The following is a 27,875-nucleotide window of genomic DNA, read 5'->3' as shown; positions in this document are numbered from 1 at the left end:
GCCCTCCAGGGACCCCATTAACCAGACGAGACTGTTGTAAAGTACAAGGTCTCCTTTCATCCGGCGGCTTTGAACCACCGCTGGTTGCCCCGGCCGGCTCCCCACCTGGAGCCCAGCACACCCACCGGAGCCGGCCTGTGCGTCAGGCACCCACCCTGCAAATAAACAGCTAGTAAAAGGGCCCAGACTGGGAACGTAATGAGTGCCTGGGACCTGGGGGGCCATCCCCAGGCTGGAGCCCCAGCCCAGCTGCTCCCACCAGGGGCTGTTTGAACCTCTGGCTCATTACTGAGCCCATAAACCGGGCCGGCCAGAGGCACGGAGGATGCTGGCGTCCTGTACAGGCGGGCCTGCAGAGCTGGCCATAAAAGCCCCGCCAGAGGAGGGAGGCACCTGCAGGAGGGCTGGGGCCCGGAAAAGGGGGAGGCACCAGATGGGGGTCGGGAGCGAGGGGCCAGGTGGGGACCTGAGCCCCTTCACCCACCCAGGCAGCAGTCCAGGCTGCAGCCAACTGCTTCGCATTCCTCAGGGGGCACTGGCCACGGTCTTTGGTCACGGGACCTCTGTGGGGTCCGCGTGATCTGGAGTGGCCTCCAAGGCTGTGTACACAGGGCACCTGGGCCCAGACAAACCCTGTGTGGTCTGCAGTGCTCCCCGACTCCCGTGGAGTCTGTCTCCCTGAGACTGGGTCCAGGTCCCTGCTGTGACCTGGCACCCGCCATCTGCGGGATGGTCAGTGGGTCCTTGCCAGCCACTCAGGTAAAGCTACAGTGAGAGGACAGAGAATAGGTGTGAGTGGAAGAGCCCCAGGGACGGTCCTTCGGGTTGAGTGTGACTGGACCCAGGGGCGGATCCAGGCCTCAGCGTGCCCGTCCCCAGCCCTCAGTGGCTCCACGAGGCCTTGGTGGAGAGAAGCCCAAGACAGTGCTGTTCCAGGCTGACTGGTCTGAGGGAGCGGGGAGGGGACAGCAGTGGGCTGGTGAACTTCCCAGCGCCGGGAGCTTTCGATGTGCCCCGGGGCAAGCTCTTGGAGGGGAAGGTGGGGTGGGCTGGGGACACTGCCCCCAGTGCCAGCCCCTTGCAGTGGTGTGTCGGGGGATCCCCCCCTGACACCCAGGTTCCCAGCCAGCCCACCTTGTCCCCAAGATCACAGGGGCAGGATTAAGAGACTCTTGAACCTGACTGACTGGGTTGGAATCCAGCTTGCCACTTCCCAGCTGGGTGACTTGGATAAATTACTCGCTCTGGTTTCCTCAAGATAGTATCTCCTCATAGGTCGTTGGAAGCATAAATGATTTCATAGTGCGAAGAGGCTGATGCCTAAGAAGTGCATATTAATGTTGTTTTTATTAGCTGTCAGACCTTGGGCAAATTCTTAACTTCTCCAAGCCTTTGTTACATCATCTGTAAAACGGCAATGAGAACCTTGACTCATGGACTTGCGAGGATTAAAGGAGCTACCTTATGTCAAGTGAGCCTGCATGGTCCCCTCCTGGGCCCTTGAACATGGCCCTCTGGGGTCTCAGCAGTCTTCCTGCCAGGACCTGGCTCTGGCAAATCCCTAAGGGACGTCCCTCTCCACTGCCTCCTCCAGGCAGCCTTCCAGGCTAGAAGGGACCACTGCTCCTCTCTAATCCTGCTCTCCTGCTTCCTCCTCTGCCTCTCCTCTGGGCCAGGATGCTTTCTGGAGTCTGGACAAGACAGAGAGCAAGATCCGCGCCCGAGTGGTATTCCAGATCTGGGACAACGACAAGTTCTCCTTTGATGACTTTCTGGGTGAGCACCATTTCCGGTCAGCACCGTTTTGCCTGTCGGGGCTGCCCCGGAACCCCTGCTGTATGTTTGTGTGCCTCTCTCAAGCCTTGTGGGAAGGCTGGCAGGAGGATCAGGGAGCTCAGGGTCACTGGTCCCTGGTGCTGAGTGAGGTCGGTGACACAGAGTAGTGCCAGGGTGATCAGGGTGACCAGCAGGGTGGCCTGCCAGCTGAGGTGGCATTGAACGCTGGGCCGTGTTGGTTGGTAGCACCCAGGGAAGGAAGAGAGGGGAGCGCAGGGTGAAGGCAGTGCAAGCAGGAGCTCCGTCACTGGCTGGCTGGCCTTTCTCGTGACAGGATCCCTGCCACCTCAGTCTAGTGAGTGAGTGGCTCAAGGCTCTCTTCGCCCTTGTGCCCCAGAGACTGAGCAAATGAACACACCTGGGGCAGGACTCTGCCGGGGGAAAGTGTGCGGCAACTCCGACTGCGGAACAGGGAGCGCCGGGCTGGAGGACGAGGTGGAGATGGTGCCTTCACAGGGTGAGGTGTGGGGCCCGCTGGCTGGACTGAGTAGCAGCTCCGTGACAGCTAGAAAAGTTCACTGGGAAACTGTGGCCTATCCCTACAATAGGATGCTATTCAGCCACAAGAAGAGATGAGGTCATGCTACACCAGGGGTGAACCCTGAAGACACACCAAGTGAAAGAAGCCAGACGCAAAAGTACAAATATCGTATGATTCCTTTACATGAAATGTCCGCAATACGTAATCCACAGAGGCAGAAAGTGGTTGCCGGAGACTGGAAGGAGAGGAGGTTGGGGACCGACTGCTCGTGGGTCTGGCGTTTTTTTAGGGGTGATGAAAATATTCTGGAATTAGATAGTGCTGGTGGTCTCACAACTCTGTGAATATACTAAACGCCACTGAGTTGTACACTTTACAATGGTTAAAATGGTGCATTTTGTCACGTGGATTTCACCTCGGTAGAGAAATAGTGAACCTGTGAGAAAGGCGGCCCAGGAAGTCACGAGTCCTGCGTTGCAGTTCTGCTCTGCCACCTGGGGGCAGGGCGGGCTTGGGCGAATCACTGGAGCCCTCGCCGGGTGGCCCGTGATTGCAGAAGTCACCGAGCTCGTGGGCCCCGGCAGAGGATGCCCTGAGGAGCAGCCCGGGCAGGAATGGGGAGGAGGGCTGCCTGCCCGTCGGGCTGCTCTTCACCCCACTTCCCCCCGGCCCCGAGCCTGGTCCCCTGAACTTGGAGGACCGGGAGCTGCTCCACAGCTTCCCTGTAAAAGATTCAGGGTGTCAAAATCATAGCACCAAGCTGGACTTTTGTTCTTTTACTTGTTATTCTGGAAGACATATTTCCTGTGGCAAAATTAGAAACCGGAGATAACCAATGCCTCCCCTTCCTATTTTTATATATATATATATATATATATATATATATATATATATATTTTAATTCCCCTGTGTGCTTTATTTATTTATTTATGGCTGTGTTGGGTCTTCGTTTCTGTGCGAGGGCTTTCTCTAGTTGCGGCAAGCGGGGGCCACTCTTCATCGCGGTGCGCGGGCCTCTCACCGTCGCGGCCTCTCTTGTTGCGGAGCACAGGCTCCAGACGCGCAGGCTCAGTAGTTGTGGCTCACGGGCCCAGTTGCTCCGCGGCACGTGGGATCTTCCCAGACCAGGGCTCGAACCCGTGTCCCCTGCATTGGCAGGCAGATTCTCAACCACTGCGCCACCAGGGAAGCCCCCCTTCCTATTTTATTATAATCTCACTACCCAGAGATAACCTTCACTAATATAACTAAGATAACCTTCACTTTGGCGTGTATTATTATTTTGGCATGTATCTTATACAAGCAAACACATATGTGTTATATGTGTATTTTATACATATATATACACATGCATATATGGCATATAGATAGCAAAATTGGTTTATGTTACACATACTGTCTTAGATCTTGATTTTGGGGAAAACAATATATTAAAAACATTCTTTCTGTCAGAAGTTATCCATCTGCATTGTATCTGCATCATGGTGCTAACGTCCCGCCTGATGTCCCATCGGACCCTCACTAGTCCCCCCTAGGTGCGTACTCGGCTCATCTCTAGGATTTCCTGCGTGAGTGACAGCCTAGGTTTACATCTTTGGACCCTTTGTGCGTATCTTTCCTGAACTCTAAGAAGCAGATTTTTAGAGTCTTTGTACATTTTAGTGGGTTTTGACACATTTTGTTCAATAGCCCTCTAGAAAGATTTTACATTTTTATATTCTCACCTGTGCCCTGTTTGCCTTAAGGACACCATTTTTCCTAAATTTTTGCTGCCAGTGTTATCTTTTTTAAAAAAAAAATGCCAATGTGGTACCTCATTTTTATCTTTCTTTGCATTTCTTCATTACTTGTAAGGTACAACTTTAAAAATATGTTTGTTATCCATATTGTTGATGGGATTTTCTTTTTTATGGTTTTGGGATGGTCCTCTTTTATTGTTGATTTTCAGAGCTTTTTATATAGTAAGGACACATTACAAATAATTTCTCCAGTTTTCAATTGCTTTTCACATTTTTATGGAATTTTTTTTTTTGCTTACAGACTAAATAATTTATTTTAGCATCAGTCTATCAATCTTGCCTTTATGAGGTGAGGCTTTAGAAAATCAATTTTAAAAAGACAAACAAAAAATTGCATTTTATTGAATGAGAAAACAGTGTCCAAAATAAAATTAAACAGGATCAGCTTTTGTTTTTAAAAATAAAACTACTACTTTTTAACTCCATAGATTTCTTTTTTTTTAATTGGATGCTTGTATATATTGTGAAGTGATAGCCAAAATAAGTTACGTAGTTAACAATTTTTTTTTCTTGTGAAGAGAAATTTTAAGATCTACTCTTTTAGCAACTTACAGTATTATTAAGAGATTTCTTTTTTCCCCCTTCATAATGTATTTTCTAATTACATATTTTACTTCTTTTGAGTACTTATTACTTTTATTTTAAAAATAATAGTTAAGATCTGTAATTTTGCCATCAGGAAATAATCCTATGTTTCCTTACAGTCTTTATGTAGATATAGTATATATAGTTTAATATCCTGATTTTTACTTAATATTATCTTGGGATCATATTTAAAATGGGAAATAAACATTCGTCTGTAGTTGAGGGATGGAGAGATGTGTAGATGGGTGGATAGATAGATGAATGCTGATAGAGTTAAACAAATGCTGGATAGAATAATGACCTGATTAATGGATAGATACAGTGCTCAGCAAATGGTAGCTCTAGAGGGATGTAGATAGTTAAGTCAAAGCAGATAGATGTATGGAAAGAAAGAAAGCTAGAAAAATAGATCCAGTCAATGAATACTTGCAGTAACTGAGCATTCCACACTGAAAAAAACCTAATCTCCTTTGTATGGTATTCAAGAATTGTTACCGAGTCCAAGCTTGCTCTGCTCACTGCACGACAGGCCAAAGAATAGGAGACGAGGTGTTGAGACAAGGAATACGACTTTATTTGGAAAGCCGGCAGACCTAGAAGATGACAGACTAAAGTCTCAAAATAACCATCTTATTAGGGTTTGGATGCCAGTTTCTTTTATAGCACAGAGAAGGGGAGGAGATGAGGAAGTAAAGTAAAAAGGCTATAAGTTTTACAAATATCACCTGGAATGGCCAGCCTCCGGGAGGGGATGTGTTAATTTCTTCTTTCTTATAGCCGTCCACAGGTGGACAGGTTCTGGATATTTCCCTGAGCAAAGGCACTTTGGTTTAACAGTCAGGCAGAGGGTCAGGGTTCCCTGAGTATAGATAGTATGTATAGACATTATGCCATTACGTATAGACAGTATCCTTTTAGTGAACAAAAGCAGTGGAAAGCAAAGGTTAAAGTAAAAGAAACAGATCCAACATATAGTCCGATTTGGCTCTTCCCTGTTACAATTCCCCACTGTCAATATCCATTCCACAATCTTGTGGAAGAAGGGGTGATGACCGTTCTAATTGCTTCATCAGATGGATCTTTCTGGGAGTGTCCATCGGTGTCAGTGTTCCAAACATTGTTTCTTTTGTTCCTCTCTGGAAAGTGTCTCCTTTACACTTGTAGCCTTAAAAAATATTCACAGTTTAAAAGTTGAGAGTTATGATGTATTCAGTGGGAATTTTGAGGGCTTCAAGCTTGGGAGGGAGCACTTCAAGTTAAGGAATTTAGCGCTTTTCTATGTATGGGAAAATGCAAGAGTCTGGGCTCACTGAAATCACTCCCTTGATATGCACCTTAGCTATCTGGGGCCTGTATCCTGTATTCTCATATCCTGAGTTTCCTCAGGGTTCACCGGCTCATGTTGGAAGGCTGCAATCGCTAATGACTGATGTGTCAGGAAATATTCAATTTCTCAGATCCTCTCCTCTTGGTCAGGATTTTGACCAACATTTGGGAGACATTTCATGATCAACTTTTGTCCCACAGCGCTGGGAGGCTCATCCCAGATCAGGTGAAAATTCTTGTTATGTCACTCCAAGTGCTAGTTTTTGGATTAGGCCCTATTGATAATTAAAGATTCTCTGGATCCCCTATCTAATTATGATCCAGGAGACATTTTCCCTTGTTGCTTCTTCCCATACCTAGAATCACACTATTACAATTATTTTACATTATAAATGTGATCTATTTCCTCAAGATGTTTAGCCATAGAAGTTTTGTTGGAAGCCTGTTTACACACTGGGTACTGTAAGAGACAACAGTCTTATAAAATAGACAGGATATAAGTAATGCGGCTAGTAACATTGACAAAGACATAGTGCAGCAGGGAGACACAAAGTACAAACAATTTGGCTTACAAAGGTGTAATTTACCAAATTACTGTGGGTCATAATTAGCTTAAGGGGGAGGTTTTCCTTACACCTGGAAAACACAGATTTAAACCGGTCATTTTTCAGATAGAAACCATAAAAATTATAACCATATTCACCAGTTTACTGAGTCCTATGTAACTAATCCTTCTTGTTAACAGCTTTATGAAGCCATCAGGTTTCCCATTAGAATTCTTCAATTTCTTAGCCAGTTCAGCATTATGGCCTGAAAGCCAGAAACTTGTGTTTATCCAAAGTCCTTTCCATAAATCTTCTTGAAGAGGAAGCATTTTTACAAAGGCATCATCAGAGTGAAACCATAACTGTCTATAATGACGAAAGACTTAACAAGGCACGTTTAAATCTGATTACAATGCGATTGACAAAGTAACTTGGTTAGTGCTGTGACATGCAACACATTTAGATAATAGCTAGAATTATGACTGATAACATTTTACCAGCACACATCAAATTTTAGGAACTCCACATAATCTCTAGAATACCTGTATCATTTGCCATACAGTATAACCTAAGAAGATTTATTACTTATCTGACACTTCCCATGTAATTCAACATACCACGTGAACCTAATTAGTTAATATCTCTCTTTGGGGTGTTTCAGGGGCCCTTTGAAGCATCCCAAAGTTAGCTAGAGTTCAAAGGAACTTCATTATAATTTGATTTGTGAAGTTTTTAAAAAAATTTATTTATTTATTTTTGGCTGTGTTGGGTCTTCGTTTCTGTGCGAGGACTTTCTCTAGTTGCGGCAAGCAGGGGCCACTCTTCATCGCGGTGCGCCGGCCTCTCACTGTCGCAGCCTCTCCTGTTGCGGAGCACAGGCTCCAGATGCGCAGGCTCAGTAGTTGTGGCTCACGGGCCCAGTTGCTCGGCAGCATGTGGGATCTTCCCAGACCAGGGCTCAAACCCGTGTCCCCTGCATTGGCAGGCAGATTCTCAGCCACTGCACCACCAGGGAAGCCCCTGATTTGTGAAGTTTTGTCAAAAAAATATCAAAAGGGTTTAAACAGTCAGATAGGATTGCAGGTCACTGTGAAACAATAGTTATTCACTTAGCCGAAGTAACGATAAAAGATTTCAAAGGCAAATACAGAACAGATCACTTAAAAGGTAGAAAAACTTAAAATCTGTTATCAGAGGCAGTTCAGAATCTTAAGAAACCTTGTCTTCTTAACGGAGAGAAAAGCCAAATTCAAGTTTTTCACCAGCTTACTTTTAAAATTCATTTACTCAGTTAAACTTATTTTAAACTTAGTCAGTCCTGACCATGTACAAAACTCTTTTCTTGGGGTCCACTTCCCATAAACCTTCCATGACTTAATTTATTTTGGCACAATTCTAACTTTCAAGTTGTTGAATATCTGCAGAGATTAATTTTACTTTTTAAAAATTTATTTATTTATTTGTGTTTATTTTTGGCTGTGTTAGGTCTTCATTGCTGTGCGTGGGCTTTCTCTAGTTGCAGCGAGCGGGGGCTACTCTTCATTGCGGTGCATGGGCTTTACATTGTCATGGCTTCTCTTGTTGTGGAGCACAGGCCTCAGTAGTTGTGGCATGTGGTCTCTAGAGCGGAGGCTCAGTAGTTGTGGTGCATGGGCTTAGTTGCTCCATGGCATGTGGGATCTTCCCAGGCCAGGGATTGAACCTGTGTCCCCTTCATTGGCAGGTGGATTCTTAACCACTGCACCACCAGGGAAGCTCTGGAGAGATTAATTTTAGATAAAGATAATTATTTTAAAAAGTGCATCTAAAGCTCTTATCTCATTTGCATTTTCTTTCCTTAAAAGTTTCTTTACATCAAGTTACTTTCCTTGCTGACAAATTTGCAACAGATATAACAAGTTATTATTTAGCTTATATTAAACCTAGGCATAATGAAAGTATTATACTTAATGCTGATGACTCTAATGACATGTCTATAATAATTAGATCAACAAACATTAATACTGAATATTTCTCAGTTCACATGAACCTGAAATTCATTTAGCTTAATTTTTTTTGTATTTAGAATTGTTTGGTTTGTAAGAACTTATTCTTCTTTAAGCCAATTAAATAGAGCTCATCCACAAATCAACCCCAGCAATGTTATCCAAAGACAAAGACACATACAAGGACACAAACAGAGACATCATATTTCTTATTTCAAAATTTCAGCCCTGAGTCATGTACAGCAACATAAAACCCATCAGTTTACAAAAAGAGGTTGGATTAAAATTAGGTTTCTGGCAGATGGAACAAATCAAGTTCACTTGTCTAGATGGCTGTATTTTTACAGAAAAAACACTTAGGTTTTTAATTTATCCTTGACAAGTCAATTTCTAAATTACTTTGCCCTCTTTTCAAAGTTTGCATTTTAAAAAGATGGCAGAGATGAGCGTTCCTGAGAACACTTACATCTCAAAGATACAGTCAAGTTTTTCCTAGGATGCCTTTGTTTCCCCTTTGTTTAATATTTACAAGCCTCTTAAGATAAATAGGGAAGGTAGTCAATCAACTTGTTCTCCACTGTCAAAGTTATCTGGGGCTCCTGTGGGGAAATTAGAATCGGATGCCTCAAGTCCAAGGGAGTCCCCTGGCCTCTTACAGGATGTCGGCACAGGGGAAATTGCCCTGCTGTAGAAGTGGCCCCTGGTCCAAATTGGGTGTCCTGTTGGGTCTTAGATGGTGAAACTAAACCAGGTCCCTGTGCCTTGGGGGTTATCATAGGAACTTCTATTTGATCCCCATGGGTAGGGGAAACAGGAGGAGGTGAATATGTTGGTGGCATGGGGGGAAGCAGTTGGAGAAACTGCTGGTGCAGCCTACTCTTTTGCAAAACACTTCTAACTGCGAGATCATATAATAATTGAGTGAGCCATTCAGGGGCCATCATTCTTCTCATCCTAACATATATTGGGTCCACACCCTATTACAATAGTACATCATGTCTTTCTTAGTCATAGGCTCATGGCTATGTTTCACCCATTTATCTAATATACACCCCAAAGGGATCTCCTTCAGGATAGATGGAGTATTTCCAATTTTTATAAGTTTGATAACACCAAAACACAAAAGACACAAACAAATTCCAACACAAAAGGCCCAAACAAATTCTAGCATTGGTGCACACAAAACCAAGACCAAAACCAACGAACCAGTTCCCAAATCAGGTAGACTTACCCTGCAAAACCAACAAACTAGTTCCCAAATCAGGTAGACTTACCCTACAAAACCAACGAACTAGTTCCCAATGAACTGGCTCCAAATCAGGTAGAGTCCAACAACTGTTCCCCCCTCCAATAGGGTACCCCAATCAAACAAATTGGCTTATCCCGTAAAGAAAAAGCCCAAATTGAGAGGGAAATATGTTCCCAGTGTGCACGCCGGAGCAACTTACCCTACAAAGTTGAGTTCATTGACTCGCAACACGAAAGGATACACAAAAGCAAAACAAGACCAAGACCAAAACAAATGAACTGGTTACCGAATTGCGTAGACTAACTGTACAAAATTGAGTCTGTGGACTCGTAGAAGTTGGTCTTTTCCTTGCTTCAACTGCCAAGTGCTGCGGTAGCTGGCGCCGCTTCAGGGAAGTTTGAAGGGAAGATCCTCAGGACAAATGGTCCTGGCATCTGCTAGGCCTTGCCACAATGTTCCCTGACCGGGACTGGCTAGCCAAAAGCAGCAAGCCTCCTGGCTGGCTTGCCAAATTTGTTACCGAGTCCAAGCTCACTCTGCTTGCCACACGACAGGCCAATGAATCAGAGATGAGGTGTTGAGGCAAAGAATACGACTTTATTCGGAAAGCTGGCAGACTGAGAAAATGGCAGACTAATGTCTCAAAATAACCATCTTATTGGGGTTTGGATGCCAGTTTCTTTTATAGCACAAAGAGGGGGAGGAGATGAGGAAGTAAAGTAAAAAGGCCATAAGTTTTGCAAACATCACCTGGAATGGCCAGCCTCTGGGAGGGGATGTGTTAATTTCTTCTTTCTTATAGCCATCCACAGATGGACAGGTTCTGGATGTTTCCCTGAACAAAGGCACTTTGGTTCAACATTCAGGCAGAGGGGCAGGGTTCCCCAAGGCAGGCCATTATGTATAGACAGTATCCTTTTAGTGAACAAAAGCAGTGGAAAGCAAAGGTTAAAGTAAGAGAAACAGATCCAACATGTAGTCAGATTTGGCTCTTCCCTGTTACAGAATTTCTTCAATTTGGCCTTGGAAAATATTTTTTAGATTTACCTCTCTCACTTAATCCCTTCAGTAACCTATGCTCCAATCCCATTGACTTCGTGTTGTTGGAATTGGATTAGGTGAAACTGCATGAAATTGCTGTTTTTATATGTCAAAGATAGTTGAATACCAGAATTTTCATATAGCTCAACCCAGTAGATGGAGCTATTCTTGGAGAAGATGGATAAAATAGATGAGTAGATGAAGCAGTATAGAAAGGTAGCTGCTTGGATAACTAGGCGAGCAGATGAAAAAATTGGCGGATGAACCACAATGAGATAACACTTATACCTATAAAAAAGCAAAAACAAAAACAAAAAATGGAAAATAACAAGTGTTGGAGAGGATGTGGAGAAATTGGAACACTTGTACATTGGTGGTATGCATGTAAAATGGCACAGCTGCTTGGAAAAAAGTTTGGCAGTTCCTCAAAAAGCTAAACATATGACCTAGCAATTTCACTTCTAGTTATGTACCCAAAAGGATTAAAAACTGGGACTAAGACATCTGCACACCAGTGTTCAGAGCAGCATTATTCACAAGAGTCAAAAGGTGGAAACAATCCAAGTGTCCATCAACAGATGAATGGATAAACAAAATGTGGTATATACATACCATGGAACATTATTCAGCCATAAATAAGAATGAAGTACTGATACATGCTACAACATGGATGAATCTGGAAAACTAATTATGCCAAGTGAAATAAGCCAGATACAAAAGGATAAATTTTTATGATCCCACTTATATGAACTGTCTAGAATAGGCTTTTTCATAGAGACAGAAAGTAGATTTAGAGGTTAGCAGGGCTGAGAGGAGAGGGGAATGGGGAGTTATTACTTAATGGGTACAGAGTTGCTGTTTGGGGGGAATGAAATAGTTATGGAAATAGGTAGTGCTGATGGTTGCAAAATGTTGTGAATGTAATTAATGCCACTGAAGTATACATCTGAACATGGTTAAAATAACAAATTTTATCTTATCTATAAATATTTTACTGCACTAAAAACAGTTAAAAAAGTTGATGGTTGATGGATGTAGATGATGGGTGAATGAGTGAATTTGTGCATAGTAAGATGAATAGTTGAGCAGGTGGGAAGTTCTGTTAAGGGTGAATCAATCAGGGCACAGTAGCAGGCATATGCATGCATGAATAGATGGATAGGAAGCTGTACAGATGGAATGAGAGGCAGTGGGCGGGGAGTGGAGTTTGAGCCATGGGGCTAAGACCATGGATAGAAGCTGAGGAGGCTGAACTTGCCCAGCCCCAGGGTGGCCCTAGGCTGTCAGTGACTGAGAAAGCGTGGGCCAAAGCACCCTCCTCTGCCACAGGCTCTTTGCAGCTGGACCTCAACCGCATGCCCAAGCCTGCCAAGACAGCTGAGAAGTGTTCCTTGGACCAGCTGGATGACACTTTCCACCCGGAGTGGTTTGTGTCCCTTTTTGAACAGAAAACAGTGAAGGGCTGGTGGCCCTGTGTGGCGGACGAGGGTGAGAAGAAGATACTGGCGGTAAGTCTGCTCCCTCTGGTTGGTGGAGACGCGGGAGTGACTTGTCCATAGAAATCGCTGAGCACAGACGTATTCCTCTCCCTCTCTCCTGCCCTCCCTGTCTGTTTCCCAAGACACTGTCCCTCTTCCCTGCCAGTTCCCAGCCTTCGTCTCCTCGAGGCTCGTATCCCAGGAAAGCCTATCTAAAACGAAAGATGCCCTAACCTCCCGTGGGCCCTGTTTAATTTATACTCTGCTCCTTGGCCTTCACAGTGATCTGTATCCTGGGTTCCCCTCTGTCTGGGCTTCCTGTGGAGGACAGGGGTCATGCCACTCCCATTTGAGCAGGACCCTATAAGGGACTGTCCTTGTCCTCTTCTCCCTGCCCAGAGGTCTGCCCAGGGGTGTGACTGGGGACCGTGGAAAATTATCCTTCCTCTGCAGAGGAAGTAAATGAGTTTACTGTCCTTCCTTGGTATCCGCAGAGGGTTGGTGCCAGGAGCCCCCGTGGACACCAAATCGATGGATGCTCAAGTCTCATAGTCCACCTTCTGTGTTTGGTTTAATCTACAGATCTGAACCCTGCAAATGAGGGCCAACTGTACATTTATTGAAAAAATCTGTGTATAAGTGGACCTGTGCAGTTAAAACCCATGTTGTTCAAGGGTCAACTGTACTTTGAAACGGCAGGCAGCCAGCCAATCCCTAAAGTGGCCCTTGAAATAAAATATCCATGTTGTATAACAAATTATAACAATTAATAAGAAATATATCTCAAAAGAAAAATGAGCAAAGGGCATACATAGATAATACATAAAGCAGTACAGTGGCCATAAAATATTTAAGAAGGTTCATTTCCCCTAGTAATTACATAAAGGAATGCTTTAAAATGTGAAAACATTTTTTATGTATTATATTAGAATTTTTTAAAAATAGAAACACTTATTGCTAGTGAGGATGCAGAGAGACGGCCCTCTCATTTACCTCTATTGGGCAGGCTAATGATTTTTACCATTTGGGGAAACAATTTAGTAATATATAGCCAGAGACTTAACAATATTTATGCCTTTGAAATTTTTCATCCCACTTCTAAAATCTCTCCTAAAGAAATAATCCCATAAAATTAAAAATTTAGGGTTTATTTATAACAACAAAGAGTTGGAAACAACCTAAACGAACCAAAATAACTGGTTTACTAAATAAATTATGGTCAACCATTGCATAGATACAGCATTAAAAGCGAACTTTAAAGAGTATATAATTATATAATAAAATATATTCCTAAATGAAAGAAACAAGCTATAGAACCATATATACACCGTGTGATATTTCATATACTTGCAAAGAAAAATAGCTCTGATGAATAAATATTAAGAGTGCTTGTCTCTACATAGTAGAAGTATGGGTGACAGTCTCCTTTTTTTTATACATTTCTGTAGTTCCTATGTGTTCTGCAAGGAGCAGGTACTTTTATGATCAGATCACCCTGTATCTTTTTTTCAAAAAAATCATAAAGTGACCTTTACATCTGTCCTGGCCTGGCTCCTCTCCAAGCCATGGGGCCAAGGCTTTATGTCTCTGATCAGGTCCCCTTTGTCCCCTCAGGGCAAGTTGGAGATGACTTTGGAGATTGTAGCCGAGAGCGAACATGAGGAGCGGCCGGCCGGCCAGGGCCGGGATGAGCCCAACATGAACCCCAAGCTCGAGGACCCAAGGTTGGTGCCCAGCCCCTGACCCCTGATGCCCAAGGGGATGGGGAGGAGTATCCACAGTACAGGAGACACTCACTGTATAGCCTCACAGAGGTCCCAAGGCCCAGAGAGGGGTGTGACTCATCCAAGGGTACACATTGTTAGGGGGCAGGTGACAGACATCATTCCAGGACACGCTGGGCTCATCAGCTAGTTCCAGAAGCTGGCGCTGTTGGGTAGCTGTTGGTCGTAGGCCAGGCATGCTGTCATAGGGCATGTATATGTTGTGTCATGGAACCTTCCCTGCTGAGTCGTTATTAGTATCCCCGCTTTACAGATGAGGAGACAATCACAGCAAAGTTAAATAAGGTCATTCCAAGGAAAGTGGCGAAGCTGAAATTCTCACACCTGGTCTGATTGGCCCCGGAGCCTGACCAAGGTCTTTCCCTGACCAAGCTGCCTTCCATGGCTCTCCTGTGGTGTCAATGTGGCTTTCAAAAGGCCTTTCAGCTTTAATTTTCCCATCTGTGAAATGGGGGCCTAGTCCCTGCCTCCCCTACCTCACAGGCCTCTAAGGGAGGGGCCTACATCCCAATCCAGTGGATGCAGAAGCCTTGAAGGCAGTTACCGGAGCCTGAAGGATGGCTGTTCGGGGTGGGGGGCGGGGGTGAGTGGGCGGGTCTGCATTTGCTGGGTCCCTTTCCACGGCCTGCTCAGCTCAAGTCACACTTAGCACAGACAGCCCACTTTGTTGTAGCGCTATCCTGAGTGCCACTGGCTGGCAGAGCAGTGAGAAGCATCCCTGCCCAAGGATGCTGGGCTCTGGGTGGAAAGACAAGAGAGACCCAGGAGAGCCAGCAGCACGCAAGCAGATGTTAAAACGGCCGTTACTGAGACACAAAATCCTACCCTGGTTTCTGGGTTCACTCCCTGCCATCCTTCCCTGACAGTGAACCAGCCACGTGCATCTAGGCCAGTGGCTTAGCTCATCTGGGGCTCATGGACCATAGCTCACCTAACGTGGAGCCCCTTGAAGCTCTGCCCAGTCCCCAAATCTCTAGTCTGTGATTAAGTCCTGGGTCAGGAAGGAGAGAGTGGCAGGGAAGGTGACCTGGACAGAGTGGCTGAGAACTGGGTCCCTGAGGGTGTGCGGGGCTTGACAGCACCAAGAAGAGGAGGGCAACACGGGCGGGGCTCACACTGTAGCGAAGGCTGGGAGGAGAGGGGGATGCAGGTGCGGACAGGGGCTGGGGGCCTGGAGGCTGGGCAGGTCTGGGGGGCTGACTGGGGAGGGCCAGGGCGATTTGTGAGCAGGACCCGGAGGGAGCAGCCCTGGTGGGAGGTACCCTGCTGACCTCTGGGATCTCACTCGCAGGCGCCCTGACACCTCCTTCCTCTGGTTCACCTCCCCGTACAAGACTATGAAGTTCATCCTCTGGCGGCGGTTCCGCTGCGCCATCGTCCTCTTCATCATTCTCTTCATTCTCCTGCTGTTCTTGGGCATCTTCGTCTACTCCTTCCCGGTAAGCAGGCCTGAGTGGGGAGGTACAGACCCTTGTCTTGGAGGAGCTCCTGGTCTGACGTGGGAGATATAGCCCTTGACCTCCAGCAGCTTCTGGTCTCAGGGGAGTCTGTCATTGTCCTCAAAGTGCACCCGGTGTCTGATGGAGAGAAGTAGCTTCTGTCCTTGGGGAGTCCATGGTCTGGTGAGGGAGACAGAGGCCCTACTCTGGGGAGGCCCCAGTCTGGTAGGAGACCCTTGGGGAGCTCTTAGTCCAGTGAGGGAATCTGAGTTCTTGCCCTTGATGGGGAGACACAGCATCCTCAGCAAGCCCCTGAGGGGCTATGTAATCAAGGGGTTGGCAGAAGGCGAGGCCCCTTGGGCAGGCATGGGCAGGGGAACCTTCTAGAAGGAGGGTGTGGAGCTGGGTCAGGAAGGGAAGGGAAGGTGTGGATGGCAGAGCAGAGGGGCAGGCCCTCTGTTTGGGCGGATGGCACCTGCTGAGGACCTGGGGCTGCAGAGGGTGTCACTGTCCCCCCGGGGACCTGATAAAGTGTGTCCTGCCTGCTGCGGTGGGGTGGGCGTGGGGCAAGGTGTGGGCGAGGAGGGGGTGGGCAAGGAGCCTCTCACTGGGCACAGTAAACACTGGGGCCCCTTTCACCTGCTAAGAAGCCAGCTGATGCCTGACGAAGAGTGGCCAGGGCCCCCCGCGTGGGGACTGCTGTGCCTGGCTCCGTGGGCCCCTCCCGAGGGAGGAAGATCGGGAGCTCCCTTCCCTGCCTGCGCTTCCCTGCTCCTCACAGAAGCACCCCCGGTGTCTCTAGAACCTCAGACCTTGAAGGGATCACAGTGTCCCCAGGCTGATACCTGATTTTTAATATTCTTTACATTTTTGAAACTTTTTAATACAGAAAATTCAAAATCGTATACAAGTAGAGGAATGGTGTGCTCAACTCCATGTCACCCTTATTTGAATGGAAGGAAACAGACATCCAGAGAGGAGAGGGACCAGCTCACAGATTGCATGGCAATCTGTGTACAGCTCCCGGCCTGGGGTTCCGGCCACAGCCCTGGTCAGCACCAGGCCGCCGGCCAAGCGCACGGTCCCCACAGCGGGCGGTGCGCTCTGGGAATCACTCACCTGCGAGCTCTTTGCTTCGTGCATCCTCCGGGAGGAGGAGGCGCCCGAGAGCGCTCTCCCGCCGTAGCTGGCAAGGCGTCGTACCAGCAGAGCACGCCTCCTACGAGGGGGACAGTTAAAACCACGCAACAGTCCCCTGCAGGCCCTAATATCATGAACTGTGGGAGCAGCAGAAAGGATGCTGAGGTTTGGACGTCCAGGCCCCGGCTACCCCTTGGACCCTAAGTGACAAAGGAGGGTCTAGAGCTGGGAGGACCATGAGCTGGGCCGCGAGCCGGGCCCACGTCTCTGCTGACTGTGTCTCCTGGAGCGCCAGGCCGAGACCGTTCTGAGGCTCAGCAAGACGACTCACGGCCCATTGGCCAGACGTGCCTGAGGCCCAGGGGCGGGTCCAGGTTGGGGGGGCCTGAAGCTCATTCGGTTTGGGGGGCCCTCCTGAAGCAAAGGAGGACAGATTACAAGTACAAGGTTAGCTGCTGGGCCCTGGAAGGGCACGAGCAAGTGTGGTGCCGGGAGTGTAGCTGCCCTGGCAGTGACCTGGGCTCAGGGGTTGGGCCCAGGACTCCCCTTCCGGTCCCCTGTGTCTCCTCCCCTGGGGCACGGCCCGGTGGCCGAGTTGGGGAGGCGCAGTGGCCCTCACCTGGCCTGTCCTCAGGCTTATACCTCCTCTCACGTTGAGTACACCCAGCCGCCGTTCGGTTCAGGCGAAGACCTTATTAGCGCGCGAAGTGTGTCCGGGAGGTGAGGGCGTGTTGTGTGGGTGAGGGAGAGGCTGGCGGGGCCCGTGCCCCTGGGAGCTGTCGGTCCACAAGGAGACACAGTGAAGCCAGGGGCGAGGGGGCGCACAGGGTACAGACTAACGCCGCGCCGTGAGGCCAGGCCGGGGAGTGCGGGCAAAGGGGAGCTGGTGCAGACCCTCGCTCCTTGAGGAGGTGGTCTGAGGAGCAAGCAGCGGCAGCACCAGGGAGCTGGGAAGAAATGCAGAGTCCTGGGCCGGCCCCAGGCCTGCCGAGGAGACTCTGCCTCGGGAACATCAAGGTCTGAGCATCACTGCTGTGCGGGACAGAGCTCCACGTGGAGTCAGGAGCCGTTGCCTGGGTTCTGGCTCTGTCAGTGGCTCCGCAGTGACCTCGGCCAGGCCCTCCCGTCGCATGAGGAAGGGGCTGGGATAGGTCAGCGCTGACCTGCTGTGACTAGCACTGTGGATAGGGGAGCGATTTTGCCTTCCCCGGGGGTGCTGCATGTCAAGCCAGCCTTCTGCTGAAGAGCTGGGGGGAGGGCAGGGGCGGGCTCAAAGTAACAACACCACCACCCTTCCTGTGCCCGGCCCCGTGCCCTGGCCAGCTGGGCCCCGCCCCTGCAAGGCACTAGGCCTCAGGGACCTGGGGAAGGAGGCCCTGCTGCTTGGCTGGGAGATGGACGGAAGATTTCCAGTCCCTTCCAGCCGGTGGTCCTTTCTCGTCCCTGGGGCGGCCTTATCCCAAGGCCCCTGGGGGCAGGCCCTGATCAGAGCCTCTTCCCTGTGTCCTGAGTCCCCAACGGCGGCATCAGTCTCCTTTGAGATCTTCAGGAATTGTCCTCTTTCGAATACCAACCCTGCCTTCTCTCTCCAGAGCTGGCATGTGGGGTTAGATCCTAGGCGAGGGCTGTAGGACAGCCTGGGTCTGAGACTGCAGACTGCTTTTGCTTGCAGGCCTTTGCTACAAGCTGGGCATATCCTGCTTGCCTCCAGCCAAGTCACCCAGTCACCTGGTGGATGCCAGACCTGTGACCGTCCATCACCTGGCTTTTCAGGCCTTGGGGGGCAGAGGCCTGGGTGCAGAGGGGCTCCCCGCCAGTTGGCCTAATCTCCCACCCTCTTGGAAATTCCCCTGGGAGGGGGACAGGGAGGCCAGCCTGTCTGATTCCTCCCAGCTCTGCCCTAGAGGCAGCCGGGAGCAGGGCCAGTGTGGGGAGGCAGGAGGCGATCTGGCAGGGAAGGAGTGGCGGCTTTGTTTCCAGAGTTGGCTTTCCTGGGCGGCGCTGGGGAACATACTGTCCCAATTAGGAGCCCTGTGTTGTGTTGTATGTGTTTTCATGGTTTTGGGGGGAGGAGTGGGGAGGGGAGATTCCTGCCAGGCCTGCAGCAGCCAGGGCTTAATCAGGGGTGACCCGTCTCTAGGGCTAGCCCGCGCTGTGGGTCATCCCTCTATACCCCCCGCCCCAACTCTCTCTCTGCATTTCGGACGGGAGCATGGTGGCCAACGAGCCCCGGGCTCCCGCGCTGGGGAGTGTGGGAGGAGGGTGGGGAGAAGCACAGCCGTGCCTTCAGGCCACCTGTCTGATGGAAAAGGCCGGGCCTGGCCTGGCCAGGGGCAGAGTCCTCTTGGTAGCTGGGCAGAACCCAGGAGTGGGCCCTGGAGTGACTGGGGGAGAAGCCAGAGCAATACAGGCGCTGTGGCCCCCAGGCAAGAGTGTGGGCTTGTGTGACAGCGAGAGCGCTGGCCGGGCGGAGTGTTGAGCTGAGTGTGGCCTGGGGGGTGATGAGGGAGAGGTGCAGGCAGGGGGCTGAGTGGACCAGCCACCTTTCCCAGCTCCGTTTCCCTGGCAGCTGTCACCACGTGTCCCTGCCTCTCCCCCCTCCCTCCAGAACTATACTGCCATGAAGCTGGTGAAGCCATTCAGCTGAGGACCCTCGGGCCCAGGACTGGCTGCCTCCTCTGCCCTGCTCAGCCGGGTGTCTCCAGATGTCCAGGCCTCACCGTCCTGCCAGGGTGGGCAGCCAGAGAGAGGGACTGGCACGTGCTCCAAGTGTTGGCGACATCGAGCCCTGCGGTCACCCCGCTTTCATCATTTCTTTCTCCCCCAACCCAACCCATTTGGGGATCAGCCCATGTGTATTTCAGTATAAAACAGTTTGAACCACAAAGCGGCGTTGGTGTGTGTGTCTCTGTGGTACCTGAATGGGGTGACTGTGCAGGGGATGTCTGGGTGGGCGCGTGTGCGGGGTGTGTGCCATCTCTGCAGCGTTCCCGGTGGGACTGTGTATCTTTCGGTTAGACCGGTAGGGGTGGCGGGGGCTTTGAGGCTTGATGTCTGGCCTGCCTGGAGACCCAGCCTGTTCTGCTTCCGGGACGCCCCTCCACCCCGTGCCCTCCTTCCTCAGGCATCTCCTCACCCACGGTGATCTTTGCTTGGGTGGGCAGTTACCTGTACCATGCCCGGGAAGAGGTTCCACTTATGCACATGGAGCCCCTCGGAAAAACTCTCCAGGCTGGGAGGGCTGCTGGACCCCTGGCTGTGACCTTGTCTCCCATGCTCTTGGGATTTCTTGGGGTTCCCTCCCTCTGTTTCCTCACCCTGTTTTAACGATCTGGACTGGATAAACGCACCCTTTTCTTGTGGTCTGAGCATCGCATTAGCTGTCGGGCTGACATCTCTTGCAGGAATCAGGCTTCATCTACAAGAGCAGCAAGAACATACTTAGAGAAAAACCAAAGAGCACGAAAACATCGTGTTTCCGAAATAGAGGCCTCTGCCTCTGTTGGCTGACGGGCTGGAACTCTGGAGCACAGCCTGGCGGGAGGGCTTCTCCCATTTCCTGCTGTGAGCCTGTTCCCGTGGCCCAGGCCCCGAGGCCCCCGAGTGAGCCTTCCAGCCCCCTTGTCTCTTCACTGCATGCTGGGACCCAGACTGAGGCCCTGCCTCGTCCCCACTTGACTGGCAGGACTGGGGGCTGATTGGCACAGGGCTGAGGACCTGAACCCTCCTGGGTGAGGGAGCTGCATCTTGAACATAGAGTGGTCCTCTCTTCAGGAGAGGCTCTGGCTGGAGGACGGTCTCCGTGTCCAACTCCGTGTGGACCCTGAGAACCTGGGTGGCCAGTCCTGAGACTCTGACGCCTGACACCTGGAGCCGGGTGGCCACACCTCGCACAGAACAGGCAGCAAGGACTGGGGTTACCCAACTCTTCCGGATCATGAGCCTTCCCTGAATACCCACCGTGCCCGCCTGCGTGGAGGCCATGAGCTGGCGATTCCATGGAGAGGGCTGGAGGTGAAAGGGTGCAAGAGCTGGGGCTGCAGCTTCGGGAGGTGCTGAGAGAGCTTTAGAGGCTGGGGAGAACTGAGAATATTTGAAGGCAGGGAGGAGGAAGACACTGAGGAGGGAAAGATAGATCCAGGACACAAGAGAGAAAATGGGATAATTAATGGAACCAGCTTCTGGAGAAGGAGGGGAGGGCATTAGCTTTGGAAAGAAAGTTCTCTTTTTCTTACAGGTACAAGAATGCTGGAGGAAATAAATGCATACTGTGCAACTATCAGCTGGGTTAAATGAGTTTGGGGGTACATTGTGCCCACTTATTAACTTTTTCCTTTAATCGTTTGCTTTTTCTGGCTGCTTTGAGTTGCAGATCATAGGAAACATTATTTAAACTAGTAAAGGGAATATAATGGCTTTACAGAAATGAAACTTTCAGAGGGATTGGCTTCAGGTGAGGGCTGATCCAGCTCCTCAATTAGGTCACCAAGACTTTGCATTCTCTCTCTGCTCTGCCCTTGTCAGGCTAGGGTTGGGGTTAAAGCTTCTCCCTGGAACCATATAGGCCACCAAGCAAAACTCAGGGAGAATGAGGAACGGATGGTGAGGAGATACCATGTCCAGCACATGTTTATTGAGAGACTCCACGTGGCAGCCCTAGAGCAGGTTCTGAGGATATAGCAGTGAGTTACATATGACTCCTGGCCTTCCATAGCTCCCAGCATGGGGGGAAAGGTGGATCAGGAAACCATGGTTATTTGAACGCTTGTGAGAGTATCAGAGAAAGGACACCCTGGGACAGGGAAGGGATGTCATCTGAGTGGAGCATTGGACTGGCCCAGTGGCTAAGAAGGGAAAGCTGTGCTGAGCAGCTGGGATAGAGACCAATCTCCAGCTGTCAGAGAGCCTGGCTCCTTCAGGGCAAGGCTGGGTGTTGAAGGGCCTGTATCTGCAGCTGAAGAGTTTGAACTTCATTCCGGAGGTAAGGAAGAAGCACGGGAAGACTTAAAGCTGGACTGGCCTTGATCAGAGTTGTGGTTTCTTAGTTCTTATCTTGGGAGACAGGAGTCTTCTGGGAGCACATGGTGGGGCTTCAGGCTGTATAAGCCTTATGGCTTTCGAGGGGGTGAGGGTCCAGTGATCTCACCCAATTCTGCAATAAGGTCTCTGATCACAAGTGGTGAAGAACAATTGCTCAGGATGCTGTGTGGCCAGTTGCAGAGGGCCATTCTAGAAGGCTGGTCCATTAGTCCAGGAGCCAACTCTGAAAAGCAGGGCAGGAGTCATTCATTCATTCATTCACTCATTCATTCATTTAAGAAATACATACACACACATACATACACACACACACGGAGAAACGTCTGTGTACCAGACAAGGTGCTAGGCTCTGGAGATACAATGCTGAAAAGGATAAAAGTGGTTCCTGTTCTCCCAGAGCTCACAATTGAGTAGCGGAGGGAGACAAGTAGATAGGTAATTACAACACACTGATGGGCAAGGGTTACAGGGTTAAGGGCAGGGAGTGGAAAAGACAGTAGAGAGAGCAAACACTGACCAGAAATGGTTCAAAGATCTGTAAGAATCTTCACAAGGCACAGAGCCGTGGTTCTCAACCAGGGCCGATTTTTGCCCCCCAGGTGCCATTTGACAATGTCTGGAGCCAGTTTTTATGGTCCTGGCTTGGGGTGGAGGGGCCGAGGGTGCTACTGGCATCCAGGAGCTACTAAACATCCCTCAGTGCACAGGACACACCCTCCCACCCCAAATTATCCAGTCCGGAGAACTGATAGTGCTGCTGTTGGAAACTCTGGCATAGAGATCGTGGAGTGCAGAGACCCTGAGCAGATAGAACTAAGAGGCCTGGGGAATTGACTGGTTAGGGCTGGGGTGGGGCTGTGGGGTGCTGGGATGGGAGGTGAATTACAAATGACTCCCACTTGCCTGGCTTTATGAGTGGTGGGACCATTCATGAAGTCCATTTTGGAAAAGAAAGTTCAGACATCTTTAGGGCACCATCAAAATACCCTTCCTGTCCTCCATGTCTCCCTATTAATATGGTCTCTCCTCTCTTCACAAAGTTCTAGAAAGCATCATTTACACTTGCTGTCTCCATGCCCTTACCTTGCACTCGCTCCTCCACCCACTGTGGTCTGACTTCATCCCTGTGGCTGACTCAGTGGGTCGTCTTCTCCAACAGCCATCCCCTCTCTTTTCCCCTGTGGCACTGTGCTGAGAAAAGAGCCCTGCCCCAGCCCTCGGGGAAGGTGTCGTATTAGATCAAGCCAACCATAGTAAAGCCATTACCCTTGACGGTGATTGGTTTAAGAAGAGGCATGTGACTCATTTATGGCCAATGAGATGTGAGGGGAAGGTGGTGATGGTTATGGGTGGGGAGGGTGCTTGAAAAGTTTCTAGGAAGGTTCTATCCCCAATAACAAAGGACACACAAGGAGACACATCTTCATCTTTTGCCTTTTCTTCTTGTTGTGGAAAAAACGTAATGTCTGGAGCCATGGCTGCCATCTTGTGATCATGAGGGGACAAGCCTGAGGAAGAAAGTCGATCAGAGGATGGCAAGAACCTGATTCTCCAGGAAGCTATTGAGAAAGAACCAACTCTGGAACTTCCCTACTTCCAGAGGTCTTGTTATGTGGGATCATAAATTCCTTATTGTTTAAGCCATCTTTGGTTGGGTAGTGTGCTACCCATAGCTCAAAGCATCTTTGTTGGTAGATTTCATTCTACTGTTTTCACTGCAGTTGCCAATAACCAAGGCGCTGTGTACAGGCACCACATCTAAGACATCATGAGTTTATTCTTTATTATAACAATTTTCCCACAGATGGCAGTAAAGTGTTTTGTTCTAATAAAATCAGCGTGTTATGGTTTTCTGATAGAAGTAAACTACCTTGAGGAAGGGGCACCTTTCTCTAATTCACACCAGGACCCCACCTACCCTGGTTGTTAAATCTGTGGACGCTGATCCTCCCGACTCTCTGCAGCAGCTGGCAGCACTGAATGTTCTCTGCTTCTTAATACACTTTCAGTTTTTGGCTTCCATGGCACCACAGTTGCCCAATATTCCTTTTTTCTGTCCGGCCCTGCCTTCTCTGATTGGTCTATAGTGTTCCCCAGGGCCCTTGGCCTGGCCCTCTCTTCTTTTTTTAAAAATTTTATTTAATTAATTTATTTATTTATATTTTCGGCTGTGTTGGGTCTTCGTTTCTGTGCGAGGGCTTTCTCTAGTTGCAGCAAGCGGGGGCCACTCTTCATCGCGGTGCGCGGGCCTCTCACTGTCGCGGCCTCTCTTGTTGCGGAGCACAGGCTCCAGACGCGCAGGCTCAGTATTGTGGTGCACGGGCTTAGTTGCTCCGCGGCATGTGGGATCCTCCCAGACCAGGGCTCGAACCTGTGTCCCCTGCATTGGCAGGCAGACTCTCAACCACTGTGCCACCAGGGAAGCCCCTGGCCCTCTCTTCTTACTCTGCGCCTCCTCAGCAGCCTCACCCACTCCTGTGGCTTTGGTCGTTCTCTAGAGGCTACCGACCCTGGAATCCCTACCTCTAGCCCCATTTTTTCCCCTGTGTGGGCATCTCCCCCAGGGTGACTTACAAGCCCTACAAACTCAACCCCCGCCTCCCATCCCCACTCAACATCTCTATCCTCCACCCCATGAGAACAGCTCCTGCCCTGTTGTTCCCTCCACCGACCCAGTCACTGGAGCTGAATGTGTGGCAGGCATCCTTGAGTCTTACCTCCTCCTTAGCCTGTACCCAAGACAGCAGCAGATGCCACAAATTCTGCCTCTTGAATCTCTCTGGATCGAGCTACTTTTCTTCCCAATACCACCCCTTCCAATTACGATCAGGCCCCCAAGCAGGCCAGTCGTTGGAAGCCAGGTGCCACTCCGTCAGCCTTCTCCCTCGTGACACCTCAGTTCACTGTCCACAGGCAGTCAGCCCTGGACCCAGCTGTGGTCCCCTCCTCCCAGATTCCATCCACACAAGGGAGGTCAACCATGCTGGCCCAGGGTCCTCAGAGGACAATCCTGCCATCTTTCTTGCCTCACCTGTTGCTTTTCCCTCTGCTCTACTGAGTGGAAAGCTGAGCAAGTCTGGCCTTGGCCCGTGGCTCAAGCCTCAGTGTGGCCCCTTCCTCTAGGAGGTTTCCTCTGACCTGTCCTGGTGCCCGTCCACCACTGAAACCCGGCACGCCTGACTGTCCCCGCCTCCCCTGACCCCTAATCTGTGCCTGCAAGGTGGAAATCCCATCTCGGTCCTTAATGAGATGTCTGCTTCCTTCCCTAAAATTACTAAGTGTTTCATTGCATCCTCTCTTTAAATAGGCAGGCCCTCAGAGCCATTGCAAATTGGATTTCTGTGTTCTGAAATTCAGTTAGTGTTCAACATTTGAGACCTATTCTTTTGCAAGGGGGAGAATCACTCTCATCTGTTAAAAAAATGGTTCAGTAAAACTTCATAAGCCTTTTATATGCTGAATACTCAGTTCCCTGACTTTATTTTCTTTGCTGGTGTTTTGGAGAGAGAGATTCTGCTTGTGCGCTCGGACACACACGTACACACACACACGCATTCACACGCGCACCATTTTCTGTTCCTTTTCCAGGGCTCTGTGGACAGCCCAGGCTGGAGTGACAGGGAGCTGGATAGACAGGAGGAGCTGTACGCACAGCCCTGGCCTGTAGCCCCCTCCCCGTTGCCTCCGCCCCCAGGGATCGCAAACTTGTCTCAATCCTCTCTCCACGTGTTTCATAAATGCAGGATTAGGGGATTTCCAGGGGAACCAGGTGGGCATCCCCTGCCTGGGACATGGGGACAGCCCAGGAAACATTTTTTTTATCGCGGATGAGAACAGGGCAAGGGCCAGGGTTCGCCTGCCAGGCTGGCCCTTAAATGGTGGCTGAGATTCGCACCAGTAAAGCGGGAACCTCCCTCTCCCTCCTTCCCCCTTTGCTGCCGTTCCGTCCTGTCCTCTGGAGACAACTAGCTGCAGCTTCTGTGCCCTGTGGCTTGGCCCAGTGTGGATTTCATACTGTTTCTCTGCCTTTATTTTGGTCTCGGTTTTTCATGGGGGGTGTGTGTGTGTGTCCGTGTCTGTGTCTGTATGTGTGTGAGCGCACACGCGTGTGTAAAAGAGAGACAACGGATGAGACAGACGTAGAGAGAGACGGATTCACGGTGAGGGACAGAGACAGAGACAGACACACAGGAAGACTGTGCAGCAGGGACCAGAAAGGGACCAGAACCTTTCATGCACGTACTGCGTGGAGCATGGCCTCAGCTCCTCTCATTCCTCCAGAGCCGGCTCCCTTCTGCCCTCCCCACTGGCTCCCAAGCTTATTCGGTTAGACGCAGAATATAGGAGGAAGAGAGAGGCTACGCCCCTGGGTTGGCCACTCCAAATCCAGTTGGGGAAGCCTCACATCATATTTTCCTGGTAACCCATTAGTTCGCTGTAAGCTCCATCGGTTACCCTGGGCTCCATTCCCCTTCACTCTGCAGGGCTGGCCGGGGTGTGTTTGGGGTGGGGTGGAGTGGGGCGCTGTGGTTGGTTCAGCTCCCTGGCTGGTTCTACATGTTTCCATCATGAGCCTAGGGCTGGAGTCTGGCTGTCTCTTCCCCCTGCAGGCTCAGGAGACCCCTGGGGCCTCCAGGAGCCTTTCCTGAGATGATACACAGTGCCTGACACATAGTGAGTGCTCGATTTCCTTTGAAAAGGAGCTCTGAGCTGCCAGGGTGTTGGGACGAGGGAGAGTGCTAAAGAAGAAGGCAAGGCAGGTTTGGGGGGGGGCTCCCCTCTCTGGGGGACTCCTCCAGTGTAAAGGGGACAGTGGCCGCATTTCTTTGCCCGGGAAGGACGGGGCTTGTTGCTCTCTGGATCTGGGAAAGGAGGGAGAGAAGCTGTGCAGCTGTCCTGCCACACGGGCAGTGCCCACCACACGACTGTCTCGGCCGCCACGTCTGGGCTTTCCTTTCCTGGAGAGTAGCTATTCTGCATGCCGCCTTGGGGTGGGCTGGGCGACAGTCGCCCACCAATGACCAGAATGGGGATCCCTACAGAGGTGCACACTAGAGGACGCCCCTGCCCCATACAGACCCCCTCAGGCAGATGGTCAAGGCCAGTTACGCTCAGACCCACGCAGGAAGCACCATGCTCTCTGGGATGCAGTCACAAATGCAGGCATAGTCACAGGCGCACGCGTGTGCACTCAGGGCACACGTGTTGCTGTGTGTGTGTGCGTGCGTGTGTGCATGTGTGTTTCACATTTTTGGCCAGAATACACTCTGGAAACCTAAGCAGAAAAGAGCGTGTGAATGTGGCCATCATCAGGGATAAATTAATCCCAGACGTGTAAAGGGTTTTCTTTTTTCATTCTCAGCCTGACTGCAAATTCAATTATAACTCTCTGCCAGCTACTGAAATGAGGGGACAAGTACGGACGTGGCTGAGCCTGGAAAATGGGGCAGGGCAGGGGACCCTCTTGCTCCGTACCCTCATCCCCCTTCCTTGCTGTCCGGGATCCAGGAAAGAGTTGTAGCCATTCCTGGATACCACACACCGACAGAGCTTTGGGGCAGCAGCGAGGTGCCATCCAAGAAGGTGGACCTGGCAGAAGCAGAGCTGCCCTCTGAGACCTGAGTGAGGAAATGACCACATGTGGGATCAGAGCACAGGCTGGCAAAGGCTCCCTAATGAGGCGACTGGTCCCAGGGCCTGGCAAACCGTGGTGGCACACGTGTCCACCCACCCTGGGAGAGAAAGGTGAGACTCACCTTGATTGTGTCCAGGGGAGAGAGACTTGGCTGGGGGACCCCTTGGCAAGGCTTTCTATCTCCCACGGCTATTGGGGCCTGTGGCCTTGAAACCCTGACTTTCCCCCTCACCCCTCACTCTCTCAGGCAAACTTCTGATGGTGATTTGGCTTCCAGCACAGGTCTGCTTGTGGGGGGATGGAGGCTCTGCTGCCCCCTGAACACTTGCCTACTGGCTTTAATGCTTGTACACCCCTCTCTGAGCTCTGCTAATGAGGGTCTCCGCTTGGAGCTGGACCCACCTCCCTCAGACACATACAGTCAGGGGTTCAGGGATCTCAGCCTGAGAGCGTCTCGTCTGAGTGCCCCTTCAGAAGCCTACTGGGGGAAAATGCGGCATCCTCTCCTTGGC

The 27,875-nt window shown here is 50.2% G+C and overlaps 1 protein-coding gene across 19 annotated transcripts in view; it reads left to right on the top strand.

Moving 5' to 3' along the window:
- DYSF (dysferlin) overlaps positions 1–19,575 on the top strand; it is a 231,105-nt gene extending 211,530 nt beyond the window's left edge. For all 19 annotated transcript variants that reach the window (XM_059943014.1, XM_059943011.1, XM_059943010.1 and 16 more), the window contains 5 exons: positions 1,677–1,776; positions 12,177–12,355; positions 13,940–14,049; positions 15,401–15,548; positions 19,297–19,575. In XM_059943014.1, the coding sequence (XP_059798997.1) occupies positions 1,677–1,776; positions 12,177–12,355; positions 13,940–14,049; positions 15,401–15,548; positions 19,297–19,335 (576 nt within the window). In that variant the 3' untranslated portion in view covers positions 19,336–19,575. The remainder of the gene's footprint in view (positions 1–1,676; positions 1,777–12,176; positions 12,356–13,939; positions 14,050–15,400; positions 15,549–19,296) is intronic.
- The last annotated feature ends 8,300 nt before the right edge of the window (positions 19,576–27,875 follow it).

This window comes from Balaenoptera ricei, chromosome 13 (assembly GCF_028023285.1).
Source record: "Balaenoptera ricei isolate mBalRic1 chromosome 13, mBalRic1.hap2, whole genome shotgun sequence".
Lineage (NCBI taxonomy): Eukaryota > Metazoa > Chordata > Mammalia > Artiodactyla > Balaenopteridae > Balaenoptera > Balaenoptera ricei.
This window is presented reverse-complemented; position numbering and strand designations above follow the sequence as displayed.